Below are 22071 nucleotides of genomic sequence, written 5' to 3'. Positions count from 1 at the left end.
GGAGGATTTTAACCCATTAATTTTATTATCTTGTCAACCTAACTTTTGACAAATAAAATTAATAGTTGGTATTATTTGGTCACACAAATAATAGCGGTGACTCCGTTAGGGAGGATACTATTAGATGTGTCTAAGTGTACACCATTACTTGACACTAAGTCCATTAATAAGATTACGCCCCTTCCGTTGGGGAAGATCACACGCTCTTAATTAACTTCCTATAGTCATCCAAAAATGGAAGTCTATTCTAGTGATCCGCAAACAAGCTCATCCGTTATGGAGGAAGGCACTCAGAGCCAACGCGCAAGCTTGTTTGCATCACTTACAAACCAGTAATGGAGACCATGGGATTTACTTAAAAATCCCTCTCCCACTTAGTTATTTATAAATGAGGAATTTTAACTATGCTAGCCTACTAAACTTGTAAACTAACATGCACAAAGACAATATAAAAGCAATAAATAGAAAATCTAATTTTCAACTATTATGGCTTTTATCTTTAATTGTCCTCCGTGTGTTGTCATCCGAAGCTGCTGCCATATTTGGCCACCGCCACCGGGTCTAACTGTCGCATCCATCTTGCTCCGAGTTCCGCTGCGCCTCTGGTCCTTAGAAGGTTCCACGCTTTGCAAGATTCGATCCGCGACATAAATAGAATTTTACATTTTGATCCTATATTCCATAAAAGGAATGTACATGTATCTAGATCAAAAATAAAATCCTAATAAAACTAAATACAGATTTTAATACAATCATGCCACACATATAAATTGCCCTTGACATGTCCAAGGGTCCAATCACACACATAATTAACTAAAAGCCATAATAGTTGGATCCTGCATCCATAGAGTTAGTACATCCTACTATTAACCTGCCTAAATTATGTATGACATGTGCATAATTAAACTAAATACCAAATACACAGAGGCAAAACCCTAGCTCTGATACCAATTGTTGGTTGCTACTCGGAAAACCTAGAGGTTCCACTGTACAAAAATTTTGTACAAAGGTCTGAACCTTTTCCTAGCTACCATGTGTTCTTTTAAATTAAATTTTGGATCGCCTGCGGAACTTAACACGTTTGATCCAAAACTTAATCTATTTGTTCTTTTAGGTTTTGACTTGGATCTCCTGCGGAACTTAACACGTTCGACCCAAGTCTCCTTAAGTTATTAATTCCATTAAATATTAATTTCCATAAAAGGTTCCCAGTACCGACGTGGCGAGGCACATGACCTTCTTGGATATGGGAGCAACCACCACCGACTAGACAAAACCTTTAATAGAAAGCTAATATTTAATTTCCTAAAATAACTTTAGGTTAACCAAAGAGAACAATCAAATCACAAGGAAAAGAAAGAAACAAAGAACACAACTTCGAAAAAAAAAAACATATTCGAAATACTAGAACGTAAGCCTCTTGTATTTGGTATTATTTCCATAAATAACTAGCATGATGCGGAAATAGAAATTACTAGTTATACCTTGTAGAAAAACCTCTTGATCTTCTACCGTATTCCTCTTCTAACCTCGGACGTTGTGTGGGCAACGATCTACCAAGATGAGAAACCACCAACCACCTTCTTCTTCTCCAAGCAAGGTTCGGCCACAAAGGAAGAACTTTACCAAAGAAGAAAATCAAAATACTAACCAAGCTCCAAGAGATGCTAGCTTTCTCTCCTTCTTCTTCTTCTTCTCCAAGTAGTATCCGGCCACCACAAGAACTCCAAGAGAGATGAAGTATTCGGCCACCACAAGAGGAAGAGAGGGAGAGGGTAATGGCCGGCCACAACACCAAGGAGAAAGGGAGAGAAAACAATAGAGGTTGTCCCTTGTGAAGGCACCCTCACCCCTTCTTTTATATTCCTTGGCCTAGGCAAATTAGGAAATTTAATTACAATAAAATTTCCTTAATTTCCTTGACATGATTTATTTGAGAAAAATAAAATAAAATTTTCCAAATAAACTCTAATGGCCGGCCACATCAAGAGGAAGCAAATTGGACAAGTTTTAATCAACAATTAAAACTTTCCTTATTTGTTTCCGGAAATTTTAAAAAATAAAATTTCTCTTTAAAAATCTCTTCATGGTTAATAAAAGGAAATATCTATAATTTTAATTTTATTAACATGTGAATAATTTTAAAGAGAAAATAAAAAACTCTCCAATCTACAAATAAGGAAAGAGATCTAATCTCTTTCTTTAATCTTTTGTAAATCTTTTACAAGAGAGATTTTTTTTTAATTTTAATTCTCTTTAAATTATATCTTCCAAATAATAATAAAATCTAAAATTAAATTTCTTTTTTATTTAATTATGGCCGGCCCTACTAGCTTGGGTTCAAGCTAGGGCCAACCAAGCTTAGGCCGGCCCTAGCTTGGTTCCCAAGCTAGCTTGGCCGGCCCCCTTTAGGTGGGTATAGAAGGTGGGTATATGTGGGTATAGTACTCTATAAATAAGAGGCTACGATAGGGACCGAGAGGAGGAATTGGTTTTGGTCTCCCGATAAAATTAAGCATCCCATGTTCGCCCCGAACACACAACTTAATTTTATCAATGATAATTCATTCCACTAGAGAACTATCATTGAACTACCGCATCAATCCCAAATTACATTTTGGGCTCCTTCTTATTATGAGTGTGTTAGTCTCCGTGTTTAAGATATCGAATGTCCACTAATTAAGTGAGTTCGACAACTCATTTAATTAATATCTAAGTCCAAGAGTAGTACCACTCAACCTTATTATCATGTCGGACTAAGTCCACTGCAGGGTTTAACATGACAATCTTTATGAGCTCCTCTTGAGGACATTATCAACCTAGTATCACTAGGACACAGTTTCCTTCTATAATCAACAACACACACTATGAGTGATATCATTTCCCAATTTATCGGGTTTATTGATTCATCGAACTAAATCTCACCCATTGATAAATTAAAGAAATAAATATCAAACATATGTGCTTGTTATTATATTAGGATTAAGAGCACACACTTCCATAATAATTGAGGTCTTTGTTCCTTTATAAAGTCAGTATAAAAGGAACGACCTCAAATGGTCCTACTCAATACACTCTGAGTGTACTAGTGTAATTATATAGTCAAGATAAACTAATACCTAATTACACTACGACTTTCTAATGGTTTGTTCCTTTCCATTCTGGTCGTGAGCTACTGTTTATAATTTATAAAGTACTGATAACATCATCTTCTGTATGTGACACCACATACTATGTTATCTACAATATAAATTAAATGAACAACTACAAACAAATGTAGATAATTAGACCAAATGTGATTCTTTATTCATAATGAATGTTTACAAAGCTTAGGCTTTCAGTATACACTCCAACAGGTATCAAGGTCAAGATTTTCTTCCTAATGAAAGTCTCATACCTTCCATTGAAACTCTTAATTTCCTCCTTGATACTAAACTCGACAATCAACTTAGTGATAATCCCATATCACTAATCCTCAAAAGTCTTAAGGAGTAAAAACTCCCCCTAAGAGTCAACTCCCCTTGACAATTAGGTAAAAACTCCCCCTAAAGGTCAACTCCCCCTTTACCATTGCACCAACAATGTCTTGGAAAGTTTCAAACCTTTAGAAACCCGAAACTCAACTCCCAAAAACTGAAATTTCAGACACATGCTGAAAATCAGAAACTGGCACGCACTGATCGGTCCTCAGACCGATCAAAAAGCCCCTGGATCGGTCCCCAGACCGATCCACCCTTCACTGATCGCACTGGATCGTCACTGATCGGTCACCAGACCGATCAGAACTTCCCTGGATCGGTCCGGTGACCGATCCACACTCTGAAATCAGAGATTTCTGATTTCCCTTCCCGGAAATTCAGAAACTCCTAATAAATTCCAGAAAATTCCAAAAATCGTAAAATTTTGAGGATACACTCCTCATACCATATACTATCACGGAAAAATAGTTTTCTATGAAAATAACTTCCATTTTTCAATCTTGATACAAAGTTCAAAAACTTTGAAATATTTCAAGTTTAACTCAACTTTGTATCACAATGTTCAATGATGAATGTTATCACTAAGATGGCTTCATCAAGGTTTTACAAATCAATTTCAAAATGATTTTAAACCTTTTAATTTAGGACCATAATCTTAGGGCTAAATGTACATGACTTGTACACAAGCTTTCCCTATGATCCTCCATTTCTTGAATTAGGCTCATCTAGGTACAAGAACTATGCACCTTGATCCTAACTCATGATCCTAATATCTCACACACATCTAAAGTGTATCAAACACATCCATGTTAATTTTGATGTGAGATATGGGTTTAGGTATCTTAGACTAAGGTCTCATGCATTTTCTAAACACAAATTTGATCTCAATATCAAAATGTGTTTTTCATCCTTAAATCAATTCAATTGATTATTAATGCAAGAGATGATGACATGGCATAAAATGGTATCATAAATGAAAACATGTGCCAATGTCATGATGTCATGGCATAAAGTTTGAATTTTAACTAAAGCATGACATATAAATAACCTAAGCATTATCATGACATTTCAAATGATTATAAATTAAATATGATGTCATGACATGGCATATGGCAAACAATCATGGTAAGTTAGCACAAATGAAATACCTAGATTACCTATCTAAGTATCCTTAATCACTTAGCTAATTTAACATCTAATCCTAGATTGCCCTTATATCCCTAAGAGAAACCAAAATCCCAATTATGGTATTTCTCTAGGTTTTCCTCAAATTGTGCCACTTAGGATTAAAAATGATATTTCCACCATTAGGCACATTTAGCTCTTCAAGGAGTAACTAGTAATTCTATTTCATTTTCAAAGGTTAACAAAACCTTGAAAATGCTCCTTGAGTGTCAATTTCCTCAAAGTTGGGCTAACTACCCTTCTAATCGGAGTTGACACTCTCTAACCCATCTATGGGATAGAGAAGATGCTCCTAGGAACCCAATACCTATTTGAGCTCATTGGGTTCACTAAATATTCACTAGGGATGACTTCCCTAGCAACCCTCCTAATGACCCTCTTAGGCTTTGAAGCCTTGGTCATTTGGGTCTCATCAAGGTCAACTATAGAGGTGACTCCCCTTGTAACCTTGGTAATGGTCTTCCTAGCCCTAGGTTTTGTTCCATAATCGAATGGAACACTATGATAAATGGGCTTGACCACTTGGAACTTAGGTTTGTGACCCAAACCTTTCTTGTCCTTGGACTTGGGTTTTTGACTCTTAAACCCTAGAGATGACTTCTCCATGTTTTTAAGAGCCTTTTCTAAATTATCAAGTCTTGACCTCAAGACTTGATTTTCCCTCTCTAATACCTCAAGTGTTGATTTATCATTCTTTCTTGAGGTGTTCCTAGGCATGTGTCTAGTTGTTTTGGGGTTTCTACCTAGGTTCTCCTTAGCCTTAGATGAGTTAATTCTAGAGTTAGCATTTCTAGAATTGTTCTTATCTAGGCTAACATGCTTGGCTCCTAAGCACATGTATTGATTCCTAAGGTTATCATGCTTGTTATTATCGACAAGTGCAATAAAATTCCTAGCATGCATTTTATTAGAGTTGCAAAAATGAACCTTAGAGGTTACCTTAGGGTTTGCCTTAGCTCCCCCTATCGATGTGCTCGGTCTCTTGCCCTTGTGAGGTTGCCTCCCCCTCGGACAATGACTCCGATAATGTCCCCTTCGCTTGCATTGGAAGCACACCACGTGCTCCTTGCCCTTGCGTGTCGGGACTCCGGCTACCTTGACCTTTGGCGCCGGTGGAGTCTTCCTAACTCTCTTTGGACATTTGCTCTTGTAATGTCCATACTCCCTACACTCAAAGCATAATATATGTAATTTATTTGAAACTAAAATGCTTGAGTTACCTAAGGATGAGGGTGGATGCGAGCTCTCTTCTTCATCCCTTCCGGAGGTAGAAGCTTCTTCTTCTTGCTCCGAACTTGAAGAAGAACTCTCCTCCTCTTCTTCCTTAGATGTTGAGTAACCCTCAACTCCTAATTCTCTATCTCCATGAAGTGAGCTACTTGATGACTCACTTGTCTCCTCTTCATGACTTGAAGTGGAGTTCTTCTCATGAAGTTTGGCCAAGTTGTTCCACAACTCCTTGGCACTATTGTATCCTTCTACCCTACACAAAACATCATTAGGTAAAGAAAATTCAATGATTTTCGTTACCTCGTCATTGATTTCGGATTGTCGGATTTGCTCTTTCGTCCACTCCTTCTTCTTGATAGGTTTTCCTTCCTCATCCATCGGAGGGGAAAACCCTTCTTGTACACAAAACCAATTTAACATATTAGTCCTAAGAAAATACATCATCCTTACCTTCCAATATGTGAAGTTGTCGTGAGACTCGTAGAAGGGTTGAATCGTGACATCTTCTCCATAGAGATCCATCTCTAGCTTTGCTCCCACGGGTGTTGATCCGATGAAGAGCGGCCTCGCTCTGATACCACTTGTTAGGATCCTTGTAGGGCTAGAGAGGGGGGTGTGAATAGCCGACCCCAAATCGCTCGCGTTTCTTCCTACAATTCGTTAGTGCAACGGAAATACAACGTAGAAAGAAAACAGAAGAAGAAATCAAACCTCAACACGCAGCGATGTAACGAGGTTCGGAGATGATACTCCTACTCCTCGGCGTGTCCGTAAGGTGGACGAGCCCTATCAATCCGTCGGTGGATGAGTCCCCGGAGAACCGGCTAATATCAACTCCTTGTGGGTGGAGAAACCTCGCCACAAACGTTTGCAACAGCAAACAAAGAGTACAAGTACAAAGAATAAGCAAGAAATACAGTAAGAATACACAAGCACTCTACCAATCTTGCTTTCTCGTCGACTGGAGTCCGGATGAAGCAGCAGCTTCAAAAACCCTAACAGCAGCAGCTGTTCCAGTCGGGGAAGCTCACGCGAAGCTTGCGAGGAAGGAACTCAACAGAGCTCAACACCAGAACAGCAGCTCTGTAGCTGAAGAGAAGAGGAAGAAGTTGTCGCGCAGCAGCAGCCCTCGACCCCTTTATACCTGCGAAGAAGAAACAGTGAAGAAACTAGCCGTTGCGTCGCAACGGCTAGGACCCTGATCGGTCCACAGACCGATCAGGGAAGAGGTGGATCGGTCCACAGACCGATCCCCTTCCTTTCCTTCTCGCGATGCTCGTCTCTGATCGGTCCACGCATCGGACATCTTTGATCGATGCGTGGACCGATCTCTTTCGCCTCTGTTTTCTTCGATCGGTCACCGATCGAGAACCAACAGAGCTTACTTGATATCGATCGGTCACCGGACCGATCGAGAAAAGTATCTGATCTGGTGACCGATCCGAGCTTGGATTTTGCCCAAACCAAGTCCCAAGACTTCAAACCAATATCCGGTCAACCTTGACCTATTGGTACTTCATCCCTAGCATCTGGTCACTCCCTTGACTGCTAGAACTCCTCCCAGTGTCCGGTCAATCCTTTGACCTACTTGGACTTTCCTCAACACCGGATGTCCGATCATCCACGATCCATCTGGATTTTCCTGCCTGGATTCACTCACCAGGACTTTCCACACTGCCTAACATTCCAGTTAGGACTTTCTCATTGCCTAACATCCCAGTTAGGACTTTTCCACTGCCTGACTTCACTCACCAGGACTTTCCAACTGCCTAACATCCCAGTTAGGACTTTCCCACTGCCTGGCTTTACTCACCAGGACTTTCCAACTGCCTAACATCCCAGTTAGGACTTTCTCACTGCCCGGCTTCACTCACCAGGACTTTTCCCGTGCTAAGTCTCCATACTTGGACTTTTCGCGTGCCAAGCTCCCTACTTGGACTTTTCCAGTGCCAAGTCTCCATACTTGGACTTTTCCAAAACCAAGCTCCCTGCTTGGACTTTTCCCGAATCAGGTCAACCAGGTCAACCTTGACCTAAGGTTGCACCTACAATCTCCCGAACACCTATTCTTGTCAAACATCAAGAATACAACTCTCTTCTCGTCAAACATCGTCAAACATCAAAACACAACTCGAGTCAGGTCAACCAAGTCAACCTTGACCTAAGGTTGCACCAACAGTAACCTCTAGTGTAGCTTTAGAACTTCAATGTTTTGGGGTTGTGGTGAACATGATTGGCACCTCTTAATCTTATGGGTTGATCCAATGGGAATATTGTTTGTAGATTAACACAAGAAAATTTTCAAAAAATCATATGGAAAAACAAGGCAACCAGGAATTTTTTGAGGTCACAAGTTCGAATCGCGAAAATAACCTTTTAAAAATGCATGTAAGGTAAAATTACATATAATAGATCCCATATAGTCAGACCCTTCCCGGGATCTTACACTGACGGAAGCTTTGTGCACAGATAACGGGTACATGAATAAATTTAATACTTTTTATTATATATATGTTCTTAACCTTTACAATTCATAGTAGATGCTAGTTCTAAAAATTACAAGACAACTGAGAATTCTTGGTTTAATAGAGTAACCTCTAGTGTAGCTTTAGAAAATGGTAACATTGAACTTCAATGTTTTGGGGTTGTAGTGAACATGATTGGCACCTCTTAATCCTATGGGTTGATCCAATGGGAATACTGTTTGTAGATTAACACAAGAAAATCTTCAAAAAAAAAAAAAAAATCATATGGAATAGCAAAAAACCAAGTGAATCGAGAGAGAGGGAATATTTGATGTTCCTTTTCTTATGTATGAGACATTAAAAAATTTCAACCCTATGTTTATTTTCCTTGTCTATCTAGATTATAGCCATCAGAGGTCCAGTCTCCTCCTAGGAGATTTCTGTTTTGGCAAGTCAAGAAGCATGACTGCTGAACCTCACTCTTCTCTATGTTGCTCTCTTCTCTACAATGGTGGCTATTAGATCAAAGGTGTTCAGTTGCATATTCTTTGTGGCACATGCCAAGCCAATGGAATTTCTAACCTTATTGTGCTAGTCTGGAACTTTTCGCTTGATATCTTAACGTTTTTCTGATGAAAATAAAGTCTTTGGTACAGTTTCTACTTTCTCATTATTGTAAATGTTAAGCATCATATTTGTTTTAAGCTCACTTTCTTTGTTTCAAACTCTGTTTAACAGGACAATTGGAACCACAATGCTCAGATATTATCTCGAGCGATTTTTTTTTCTTTTGTGTTTTAATGAATGTTCATGATACAGGAAAAGCCAGCTGGTAGAAATTAGAAGTACTTGTCCTGATCAACATGGAGTTATTTTGAATAAAGATGTAAGTTTTGTGGGTAAATGTTCTCGACAGTTGTCTCATATTCCTTGCACCTAGATCCGACCATGACTCGAAACCGCTAATTAGACGATTTTTGACAGATCGACCCTTAATTGTAATCATCCAAGATTATTACAGTTCGAAATCGCTGGTTTACGGTTCGATTTATGGTTCATCACGATTCAAAATTAATATTATTTTAAAAAATATTTTTAAATTATAAATTTATTTAAAAAATATAAAAAAGGATTTGCACTTACTTAAGTTGTCTAGATATACTCTATGGTTTTAAAAGAGCATCATTAATTTTAGAAGTATTGCCATCAGTCAAAACCGTTTTAAAAAAAATAAAAACGGCTCTCTCCTAACAATTTGAACCATCGGTCTAATTGTCAGAATTATTCTTACTCCTTCCCTCTAGATTTTAAGCATAGTTGGTTAGGATACTAGGGTTCAAATCTTGATAACATCAAATAACGTTGAACCGAACCAGCTGTTCTAGTTCATTTCACCTTTGAACAGTAATCGGCACGGCCATAGTTAGGCCGGTTATGGTTCAAGCCTAGCTAACCGAGTCAACGAGTAACCAGCCTATACTCCAATTTCTTTTTCATTGCAGAAAGACAAGAAGACCCTAAAGTTAATTAATTCTTAGTAGTTTCTGCCAGTAATTTATCATCAAATAACAATAATGTGCATCTTAGGTAAATTGCTGATGCAGATTTGACAAGGAAAAATTGATTCACTGTTATGATTGCCGATTGTATCAGAAGTTGTACCATTAGACACTGCATATGACGACACCGGAGTTCCTTCGTGACTGATAGCGTTCATAATAATACTCATTGCCACAAAAAATTTGATTGATCTTTCGGCAGTGTATCTTTGTCAATGTAGCAACCTATTATTTGTGGTATTTAGAGAACTTATAATTTTTTGTGCCACTCTAATTTTTTTTAATCAGCTAGAGGTCTGGTGCATTATCTAGTATAGATGCTGACATCGTTCAGAGTTGATGTGTGCTTTTAATTTTCTTGGAACTCAAGTACGACTGTGGAAATTTTCAAATGTCAAATACATGCAAATGATATTGTAGGAGATAAGTATTGCTACTTTATTTGTCTAGTTACATTATTAGTGTTGAAAAGAAATTGTGAATGGAAGAGATGTGGAAGGGAAGAAGATTCTATTGTGAATCATAGTTTAGTTCTATATTAGGAGTTGTATGATTTTATGGTTGGGGTATATTGAATGACAATCAATGAATGTTGTGAATATGTATGGGGAAAGACTTTTTCTCATGCATGAGATTGCAGGAGTTGTAAATCCAGATCTTGAATTGCATTGAACTTAGATGACTCGTGTGCGAGCACAATCTACATGCATCAAATGTCTGACTGGTTGGAATAAAATTTACTCAAATGAATCAATCAACATTTTACTATCTGAATCATCCTTTTGCTATGTAATGGAAGTATTGATGTGTGAATCTACAATGATCGATGATTAATAATCAATCCGTGACTGTCCGAGTGAAACAGTCAGCCATTGATAGCAATTGATATTTCTTGATTGAACAAGTAAAAACAATAAATGACTTTTATTCAGCCATTTGATGTTGAGGGTCCGAGCTCCTAAATAAGGAGGTTGCGATAAAAAACGGAGAAAAAGGAAGACATGCCAAAGAGAGCTGGTGCTTAAGCAATCCTTCCACCTTCATTCCTCTCATTCTTTCTCTTTGTCATGCACTTTACTCGATGACTCTTTTGGTGATAACATTCGGGTAATGATCATGAACAATTTATGTTTTGTTGTCTAAGTGGTCTTCTCGTTGTATCTTAGGAAATAAATGTCTAGTATTACCTTGAAGCACAATAAGAGGAGACGAATATGTTTTAAAGAACCTGTGTCAAACACAAGTCTCAGCATTTCTCTTTCCCACTTGGTCTCGGCCTTCGACTGGGTAGCTCAGCAGCTCGGAAGCTCGAAAGCTTGGTAGCTCCGCTCGACAGTCGACAAGGTCAAACTCTACTAGCTCCGCTCGGCAGTCGACAAGGTCAAACTTTACTAGCTCGGAGATAGCTTAGTTATCCCAGACAACTCGTCCTTCCTTGGAGATTATTAAGTTTGAATTGAATTTTTTATATAATTTAAATTTAATAAATTCTCAATATCTCCGACAATATCTCTAACCATGAGTGTGAAAATAGTTCTTAGTTCTAGACAGATTTTGAATTCGCTATGACAATCAACAGTATGCATATCTATCCTTTTGTGTAAAATATAATAATATTCTTTATGATACATGCGATATACTTTCTTTTCGTGCTCCAGTTTGTTCAACATGATGTCCACTAAGCATCTGTCGCTTCCATTCTGTTAGGCTTGGGCCTGGCAAAGTATTGGAGCATGTAAACGAGGTGCATTGTTTGTGTGGTGTACTTGAAATGGAGAAGATAGTTGAAGAAGTGAGCCCAAGTCTGCATAGAGACGCCCACTAATATTAGTGATGCAACTTTGGATGGCCTAGCTCAAGTTGTCCTTAAATTTACAACTAAAAAGAAGATGCATAGAGAAGCCCATTAATATTTGCATTACTGTTATCTGTGCTATTAAACTCATTATAATTTTTTTATTGATAGATAGAAACTGAGATTGAGAGACTTAAAAAAAAAAAATGGTTGGCAGAATGAAAGAACTTGTTTCAGGCGAGAGGTCAGAAATGGAAGAGGCATGCAGAAGAACTCACATTGAACCTGAGATGAGCACAGCACCAGAGAAGGCCTGCGCATTGCTAGATTCTTGTCTGAAAACCTCGATTACATTTTTGGCTAAATCATCATAATTATCCTGGACTAACTCCTAGTCCATTTAGGTCTTGTTGATCCTTCTGAACTCCTGGCTAACATTGGGAAGCATATTTTAAAAGTTAAACAAGAATATGTGATCAGAAAAGAAATCATCGACAGAGTGAATAAATGGCTATTGGCATGTGAAGAAGAGGGATGGCTTCAAGAATATGACAAGGTATGTGTTGGACAATGTTATTGCCGGAGATATAGGAGAAATTGCTGAATTGAAACCGTAATTAAATTTCAATTTGTCTATGAAAAGGCTTGAGTTGATAATTGCAAGTTGTCAAACAGGGAAGAATGAGTTGCTTGGGATGATTGAGATGCCTGAATGACTCGGCTATCTTGTATGACCGAACTACCTTGTATGGCTGAGTCATCGAGTCAGTCGAGTGGTGAGTCACGAATTGTCGAGTCACCAATTCAACCCTCATCAAGTGTCGAGTCGTCGAGTCAGGCAAGTCGGTCAAGAACTCTGAGGGCAAGCCGAGTCAGAAGAGTTGCCCAACTACCAAATGTCACCAAGCCCGGATCGGTCGCTTACCCAATCGAGAAAGAGATGCAAAGTACTCAGAAAGCAATCCCAAGTTCGAGTGGGTTTCCAAGTGCTTGGAAGTAGAGACTCCGAGACCTGCATGCAATGTAGTTTCCTTAAAACATATTTGTCTCCTTCCAACTGTGCTTCAAGGTTACAAAGGGTGTCTATTTCCTAGGATACAATGACAAACTACGATCACCACCAAACACTGGTGGTTGTGACAAACTAAGTTAGTACTTGAACACTATCATGATGACTCTACCGAGCAGAAATGCATGACAGAGAGGAAAACTGGGGGAACAAAGTGAATGGAGATTGCTTTCTCTTGCTTTTGCTTCTCATTGCTCAAGGTCATGGAAGGCCTCCTTATTTAAGAGCTTCATACCTATGTCGAAGTAAATGATCGAATAAAGATCATTTATCGTCATTACACACCGAGCTAGAAACGTCAGCCGTCGACCACCAATAGTCGATTGTTTCACTTGACGATTATGGATTCTCAATTAATTCATCCGTTACTCACTTAAACAGGTTTGCAAAAGAAAGATTCATGTGACAAAACATTGGTCGATTCATTTGGATAAATTTTATCCCGATTGGTCCGGTATTTGACTCATGTAAGTCGTGCTCGCATACGAGTCAACTTGGTTCAATGCAAAATCCGAATCTCTGGATTTGCACCCCCAACGAGTCCATGTATGAGTCTCTTCCCATGTATATTTTCACAATATCAATATTTATAATACATTATAAACTAACCCTAGATTAAAGTCTCATTCAATCTTCTTCATCCTCTGTCGCTCAAGCTTATTAGTCCGCTAATCCATACCGGAGATGCTATTATAAATATTCGAATCTTGTATTTGCAACTAGCACTCTGTTGTTTAGGGTCCTCTGTTGTTTGCAGGACACAAGCAAGTGTACTGCTGGAAGGGGTACTCATTTAAATCTAAAACGGGCAGAAAATGCAAGGGTGACTGTCAGCAAAATTCCAGGTGCATGTTGGCTCCAACGTAGCTTTCCTAACCATGCACGAATTAACTCTCATGATATCTTGCTTCCAGCTAATAGTCAACAATCTAATGAACAAAGTATTTGCTTGGGAGGAATGGATGAGAAAAATATGGTCCTCCTATATGGTGGGGTAGGATCGACCTCCACAACTATTTGAATTCAGGAATGGGTTTCCATCGTTTGATCATTGTTTCGTTTTGTATAGGTGAGGTCAATGTCCATTCTACAAGACGACATAAGGCAGAGGAAAGACTAAAATACAGGGTAAATTAGTTTTGCTTGGTGCTGGCGAGTTATTCTATTCACTACGGCAGGAACACAAGAAGTTGCAAAATCTGCTTCTCACTGAAAAGGGATGCAATTTATATATCCAAATCTACTCCAAAACGGGGCACTAGAAAAATTGGAAATGTCAATGGCTTCGTAACTGGGTCCCCTAAATGGTGCAACTCCAGAACTGCTGACACCGAGCTCCTACTCGGGCCATTACAATTGCTGCTTTAAGGAGACAAATAGGTTGTCTACCCGTCACTCCCGCTGGTGATGCAACTCCAGAGCTGCTGGCACCGCACTCCTACTCAGGCCGTTACAATTGCTGCTTTAAGGAGACGAGAAGGTTGTCGACTGCTCCTCTAAATTTTGTCGCTATGCCAGAGGATGCAATTGTCCAAAGTTCAATTGCTGGTTTTTGAATAGATAAAGATCAAATTACTTATTGCATGTGTGTTATTTGTTGGCTTATTGCCTTTGCTTACTTTCTCGAATAAAAGATTTCTTGTCTTCGTGCCACACATCAGCTAACTTGCTATGAGCTAATTAAATAGCTAGTAAAGTGTGGAATAGCTGGCTGGCTGGCTCTTCAATAGCCATGGAAACGGAACAGAGGAATGAAGAGTACACACCAATAAAGCAAGCACGTTACATTTCACTCTTGAATGTAACAAAGGTTGAGACCTTAATTCAACAGCTAATGCAAAGCTAGAAGGCATGGCCCTTTAGCAGATCACACAACATCGAAGCCACGCTAAGCCACAGTGATCAGAGGGACCACTGTACCACATTTCAAGTTCAATTTAGATGCTTCTTACTGTTCCCAAAGTCATCATAAATTCATAATGAATCCATAGACCATCTACACCATCTTGCAAGTAAATGCTCATTAATAAATGCTCAAGGACAGAAGTCAATACCCGAACCATAACCACTTGCTGCATGAAGAAAAGAGAAGGAAAAAAAAAATAGGACTGGAGTGAGGAGAGGCAAAAGAAGAGTGAGCAAATTAAAATCCTAAAAAAGGGGGGAAATCTAAAAACGTTGAAAAAGTAAGTGCTGAAAGAGGAGAAACAGGTATGGTGCGTTCTTGACTCCTTCATTAACAACTTGTAAATTTAAAGCCTGACTGATTCCTGTGAGAAAAAGAGAGGGAAAAAAAATTGGGATGTACTGAGAGTGGCACCAGCATCTTAAAGTTGCAATTTAAGGCCAGGATTTGAAGGCATTCAAGTCCAACCAACCAACAAAGATACCCCACGTTAATCCCCTTCTTCAATGCCAGCTTCAAATACCTGCAAGTTAAAGGAGAGAAGTGGAAGAACAAAACTAGCCCGTCAATTCTCTCTTCAGAGTTAAGGACAGTTCAAGGCAGACTTTATTTGCTGGACGGTGGTGCTTATCAAGTTATTGACTGTCATTACTGACTCCAGGTTAAGTTTTGCGGATGGCAAGCTGCTCATAAGAATTTGGAAAGCCACGGTGACCAGCGAGCCTGATGACCCACCCATAGGATTTGAGCTAGATGATGCCCCCTGTCCCCCTGTCGATCGTCCGTCTGGAAGAATGGTGAAGCCTGAAGGCAGGATGGGTATGTAGGAGGGATCCTCCCCACTCATGACAATGTTGATCGCTGGTAGATCGATAGGAGAGTAAACCACCGCCGAGCCCGATGCATCAGTGAAGCACTCTTGGAGTATCAACATGGTGTTCTGCCCTGAGTTGAGACCCTATTTATTCACCATCATAAAAGAGGCAATTAAAACTTTCTGACACTGGATGCTTTGTTTTCATTACAATCTAGCCTTCATAACTTGAGTAGTTGGCATTCATTTGCAGGTGAAGGTAATCAGAACTAGGCAAGTACCTATCTAGCAAAATTTTGAAACACAACTTGGTTTGCAATCTATCTAATGAAGTGACCTTTCATACAACCACAATCAGGGAGAGGAAATTAACGGGGATCGAGAAAGGAGACATACACGAAGAAGGGAAATGCAGTTCCCTGGATGGGATCCATTTGTGATATGTGCCACCTCTTGTACTGTGTTGCCATTTGAGAGAACATCCCACTGAAAAGAAGAACAAAAATACAGCAAAAAGTTACATTATTCGGAAACAACAGGGGGAGTTGAGCATTTGAACCTGTGTTCGAGTTCGTTCGTTCTTGAAGAAGCTGAAGACACTTTCAGGTGATATAGGAAGCCAAATAGAAGTTGCAGCACTGAGGACGACACCGTTAGGCTGGCCAACATCAGTACTCTTGTGAAGTGTAACCCTAACTCCTATGTCACTAGGTCCCGAGAGAGTCGTCCATTTATGACCAATTGATGAACCAACATTGGCACAGAAGTTGCTCACCATTCGTTGAGCAAGCTTCATCATACTCCTCTTACCGTCGGGTGACGGAGCAACTGATACAACATTTTAACAAATCATTCAATCATCTAGAATTTAGTTATTTGGATTGTCACCATTATACTTGGCTAAAGATTGCAATGGAGATAATATGTACCTCCGGCATCTCTAGTTGGAACTCCAGCAACAGAGAAACAAGCAAATCTTTCACACATTCGCTGAAGAGTGGTGAGCCACCGCTGCGCCCCAAACGCCATACCACTACTTATTAGGTCATTGAAGAGAACATGAACTGGATTTTTTTCTTCAATCTCCACATGATCAACCCAAGTGACCTACATCAAGATTACCAAATGCTGTTCAGTTAAGCTATGAGAACGGAGAAAGACGCAGCTATCATCACTTTACAGTATGCCAATACCTTAGAATAGCCATTAGGCACCTCCTCGATAAAGCAACCAGAAGGAAGCCTCCTTGACTGCGAAGCAAGATGATTATCTCGAGGAAAGTCCACCGAAACATCAGCTACTGCCCACATTCCTTGGTCAATTTGCTGGCAATAGCGAAGAAAGCAGAACTCACGAGTTGGAACCACTGGTGAAAGAACTTGCATCTCCGCATACATCTGCATTCTCTTGGATAGATCAGTATGTAGCATAAAGGAACAGTGTTTGGTACAATTACAAGAGTTTCAAGTAATGCAACATTACCAATATCAACGATCCACTTGAACTTCCTGCCATTCCTGAAGCCAGCACCTCAATAGGCCTTGCCTTGGAAACTATTGTGGGAAACAACTCTTGCCACTTACTCTGAAACATAATCAAATTCGAGTTAAAATGTCGTTTAAGAAGATCATGTGCCCTCTACACAATCAAGATGGAAACGTACTGCATCCATGAACATGTCAACCAATGCCAAAGCACTCATAATGACCAAAGCTGAATCCCTCGATGCCTCAATTCGAGTATCCAGTAACTTGAGTTGTTGGCCAGGCCTCTGGAACATCCTTTCATAAGTTTCAAGTTGAAGCATGTCCCTTCCATCGCTGCCCGACTTCACCCAGAGGGGTTCATCAGTCTGCACTAGCCTGATGAATTCCTCCATTGCATTGGTGGCCATCTCCACCATTAGAGGCTTTTCAAGCTCGGAAGTTGCTGTTGGAAATGCATATGGAAAGGCCGAAGAAGAACTCCGACAGAGAAGGTCAAGATCAAGAGAGGGGCTTAATCCTGGATTGCTATATCCCCCGACCGATAAGTCAAGTGAAGATATGGATAGTGGCTGAACTGGGGGAAGCTGGGTGATTGGCCTTCCAAGGTATTTTGATGCCATACTTGAGACATGATCGAGCTGCAATTGGTAGCAAGGAGGAAGGGAGGCAACATAGTTAACCTTAATTATCACAGGTAACAATGGTGCTCATTCAACAACAAAATTCATGAAGTTAATACTGTACAATTAAATGACGATGGCATATTTATGATTATTTAATCTTCATTAAAATTAGATTAACATGTGTTGGTGACTAAAGGATCACCCGTTTAAAGCCAAAGTAGCAAAACAAAAGTGACCTCTTGATTTGTCGACTTGTTGATAACAACTGGCAAACTAGTTCTACTCCAAGAGAATAGCAACCGATTTAGTGATTCAATCTCTTTCTAGATACATTAGAGCAGCAATTTCTGACTCAAACAATGATTGAATTGCCATATTTTGGAGCCATTGTCTACTTGAAGCAATAATATGTGTTCATTTCCAAACAAGGGTAGTGAGCTTGATGCTTACCTCTTCCTTCAACCTCGCATTCTCCATGCGCAGCTTCTGCTCGTCGAAGTAGGAGTCCTCATTCGACGGCGGGCCGCCGCAGGAGGGGCAGATGACGTGTTTGAGCGCCTCCCTCATGGCGATGTTCTCGCACCGGATCTTGTCGTTCTCGGCGCGGAGGAGGCAGTTGTCCGTCCGCTCTTGTTGGGCCTGCAAAGTAGCAGAGTGTCATCAAACAACGCCAAAGGTCGCTCCTTTTATCTCAAAACCGTATCAAAATTCAATTTGGGGATCGTGAACAGCAAGCCAAAGAGGATGGAAAACAAAATGATCGAGAGAGGTTAGTTGCCTTCATCTGCGTCCGGCGATTCTGGAACCAGAACTTGATCTGCCGCGGCTCCAGCCCCAGATCCCGGCTCAGTTGCATCCTCTGCTTCTCGTCGGGGTGCGGGCACACCTTAAACATCCTACGCAACAAACAAAACCCATGAGAAGGCGAAGCCAGTGCCGCAACACAAACACCATCAAAATCTCTAAAGCGAGTAGAATGGTTCAAGGAAACAGAGCATACGCTTCGAGATCCTGAATCTGGCGCGGAGTATGCCGGTGATACCGCTTCTTCCTCCCCTGTGAGTCGGGAACATCTTGCTCATCGCCGGAGTCCATCCTCGCCGCCGCCGGCCGCCGCTCCCAACGCCCGCACCGCCTCTTTCCTCTCTCCTCTTTCCTTTTTTTTTTTTTTTTTTTTGCTCTCACTCCTACTGCCACTGCTGCTCTGACTTCAAGCGGTTACAGGTGAGTATCCGCTAAGCGATCGCGGGAGATGATGGCGTCTATTTCCAAGGCGTCGCAACGCTCCCTTCCGCCGCCTCGTGTTCCTCTCCTCCTCCTCCCCCTCCTCCTAAAGGTGGCGCCTTTCAAATCAGTCTCCTCATGATCTGGTCGAGCGAGCCAAATGAGGAAACCGGCGGTATGCGCATCGCTGATATCGGCCGCAATCCAGGCGGATTCGACCGGCTCCGTCTCGGCCTCTCCCCTTATTAAGACGCTACCGAGAATTCCTCCCTTTCTCTCTCTGTATTTAAAGCTAACAGCAACTGACGCGATTTAAAAGGCCGGGGCTTTAAAATTGCTGGATTTTGGACCCATATATAATTATCCTCCTCTCCAAACCATATCTACGTAATTTATTACTTGTAGACTACACAATGATTTTATTTTACTCCGCCAAATTCTTCTCCTACATTTTCATTTTGCTCCCAAATCCTCCTATCACTCCCTTGCTCTTTCTTCATCTACATCCAGCAGCAACCGCTACGTACGTTACTACACTCCAGACATGCATTTGGCCGTAAAATTCACCAAAAAGATTTGATCCTGATCCGGTAGTCATCTTCAATTGTACATGTTCCAGAATTAAAGAACGGAAAGAGAAAGAGAGAGGGCGCGCTGGCGCTGCCTCTTGATCTGCCAGCTCTCTCAGCCACCATCCTCTCATCCTCTCTCATGTGTCCTGTTTCTGTCCTCTGAAATAGAAACCAAGTGACCACTAAATGACCACTGATCAATCCAGCTCAAGCTTCAAACCTCACCACCGCTCATGCTCAAAAAAAAAAAACACACTCAATGAACGCAACTCTGAATCCGTCGTCTAAACGAACCCGAGCGTCGATGCGGCAGTGAATCAATGCGAGCAATCAAGAGTTCTGGTCAGCGGCGCAGGGTTATAATGGTTTTCTGGTAGAAAAATTTATGGTTGTGAATTCAAAAACACAAATTTTGATCGATGGATTGGATTTTTGATTGCCGAAAAGGTTAAAAGATAGTCAGCAATTATCTGAAACCAAGCGAACTAACCAGAAAAAAAAAAAAAAAGGGTCAAACCACGCAAGATTTGTGGGCTCCTCTTGAACATAAACAAAAGTAAACAAAAAAAAAATCTGACACTTCGCAATTATATTTTATTTATTCACGGAGAGGAAGAGAATGGCTGCCTCCATCATGCGTGCACAAGCTGCAATTTTTTTTTTAATGTTAAATTCAATTAATCTGTTTTCGCAACCTCAAAAAGTTGTGATCGAACTTTTTGGGGATTTCTTGGGAATGGAGAAAAGAGAGAGATGGTACGGGTGATAATAAAGCTGGGATTTAAGGCCGCCGGACGAGAGTTTGGTGGCGGAAGTCCGATCGCAATAAATAAAAAGCGCGGGACGAAGAGCCGAGCATCGCCGTCGCCGTCGCCGTCGGTGGATCTCTCGTCACTGCTTTCTCCGTTTTGCCCATATCGAGCGCGAGACACGTGCCAGTTTCCCCGCTCATTTAGTTACCTCGGGGTTTGACCGCGCGACCCGGGCCGGCCTAGACAATTCTGGACCGGCCAGCCCCAGACCGGAGTCCAACATGACCAGGTTCGTGAGTCGTGCTAGCTATACGCCGACATGATTTTATAAATGTTTTGTAGTAGATTTTATAAGAAAAAAAAATCATTCTGTATGAAAAATTATAATTTTAAAAAATATATTTAATCAATTCCTTTATAATTTTAAATCTTGTAACTATTTTTGTAATCTTCCAAGCGAATTACATTTAGCCATACATAGCTCAACCCAAGCCAAATTAAATTAGAACTCACTAAATTAAGCCGAATCAAATTTAATATACTTCATTACTTCATCATAAAAATAAAATAATGATATTATTCTAATTATTTTTTTTGTTTTTATTTATCTGTTAATTTTGAATATTTACAGAGTAAATCAAGAAAGTATAACTTCGATTTAATTCTTTTTCTTTGGAAAAAAAAGGAAAATATTCATACCTATTTAATTTATAATTTTTCAAATTTAAAAATATATAAATATATATATATAGGTCACGGTTGTTTTCACCACATCACACCTATCTTAAAAAAATAAAGCTTATTATTATATTTACACACTATTTAAAAGTTTACTAAATTAGGAGAATTTACACCAACAGAATTAGTTTTCCTCTCACGATATGAAATTCTTATAAAATATTCATGTCTTTTAGCATACTCAAACACTAAATAGTAATCTAAAAAATCAATATGCACAAATCTACTTCTACAATATACAAAAATATTCATGTCTTGTATGTACTTGCTCACTAAATGTAAGAGCTAAATGCAAGATTGAGAGCACTTTGACTTAAATTTTTTTAAAAAAAAAATCTTGAAGAGGTTAATTTTTTTATTTTTAGTTAGGGTTCTATTGGAATGATGATCTAGCCTCATTGGTCATAACTACACACCATTTTTGTATGCATTATGCATTTTTGACCAAATATTTTAGCATATAATTAATACATTTTATTTTATTAAGAGAGCTGAATTGTATGAAGAGGAGTCATGATATAATAGTAAAATTGTTAATGTGTAATTTGGAGGTCATTAATTTGAATTGTGGAAACAGTCTCTTGCAAAGCAATATAAGACAGTATACAATAGGCTTTTTCTGGAACCCATATTAATTGATCAAACAACCAAAGGCCAAATTTAATAAGATTAATTAAAAAAATTTATTATGCACGGTTGGATAATTAATTATAAGCAAATTAATGATGCAGTTGGTCAATTATCCATCTCAAAGAATACCACATGGTTTACGGGGAACCATCTCTACAATGTGCACTGTGCCATGATTGAGAAACGTCAACTTCTTGAGCCCTTGCCCTTAGTCGATCGATCCACAAAAGAAATGGAATATTAAGCAGTTAATTAATTGCCACACAGCCTATTAAACCATAATTAAGGCATCATTCTAATTTAATTTCATTTCATTTTGATCTTGAAATACGAATAAAAGAGAATGCATAGTATTTAACTTTGATAACTCAACCAACTCCACAAGGACCATCAACAGCCTTCTTAAAGTCTACTCCTTTTGTCCATAAACCTCCAAACTTGTTTGATTAGCTTTCATCCTCCTCATTGCCAGCAGCATTTTAGTTGTCATTCTTTGCATTTATGAGCAAATATGTTCATGCATCAAATTAATATCTATATATT

General features: G+C 39.6%; 2 protein-coding genes across 2 annotated transcripts; one reads left to right on the top strand and one right to left on the bottom strand.

Moving 5' to 3' along the window:
• The first annotated feature begins 11931 nt into the window (after nucleotides 1–11931).
• On the top strand, nucleotides 11932–13902 carry LOC122043766 (65-kDa microtubule-associated protein 7-like). The gene is made up of 5 exons (XM_042604351.1): nucleotides 11932–12046; nucleotides 12118–12269; nucleotides 13540–13627; nucleotides 13697–13776; nucleotides 13852–13902. The coding sequence occupies exons 1-5, from the start codon at nucleotides 11932–11934 to the stop codon at nucleotides 13900–13902; spliced, it is 486 nt and encodes a 161-aa protein (XP_042460285.1).
• Nucleotides 13903–14952: 1050 nt separating this feature from the next.
• Nucleotides 14953–19157, bottom strand: LOC121986288 (homeobox-leucine zipper protein ROC8-like). Its single transcript, XM_042540166.1, has 10 exons — nucleotides 18613–19157; nucleotides 18391–18508; nucleotides 18063–18251; nucleotides 17166–17627; nucleotides 16985–17086; nucleotides 16696–16899; nucleotides 16432–16609; nucleotides 16062–16330; nucleotides 15899–15988; nucleotides 14953–15646 (listed from the first exon to the last, which is right to left on the bottom strand). The coding sequence occupies exons 1-10, from the start codon at nucleotides 18705–18707 to the stop codon at nucleotides 15272–15274; spliced, it is 2082 nt and encodes a 693-aa protein (XP_042396100.1). The 5' UTR covers nucleotides 18708–19157; the 3' UTR covers nucleotides 14953–15271.
• Nucleotides 19158–22071: the final 2914 nt, after the last annotated feature.

This window comes from Zingiber officinale, chromosome 1B (genome assembly GCF_018446385.1).
Source record: "Zingiber officinale cultivar Zhangliang chromosome 1B, Zo_v1.1, whole genome shotgun sequence".
Taxonomy (NCBI): Eukaryota; Viridiplantae; Streptophyta; class Magnoliopsida; order Zingiberales; family Zingiberaceae; genus Zingiber; species Zingiber officinale.
The sequence above is the reverse complement of the archived record's forward strand: the minus strand, read 5'-3'. Positions and strand labels throughout refer to the sequence as shown.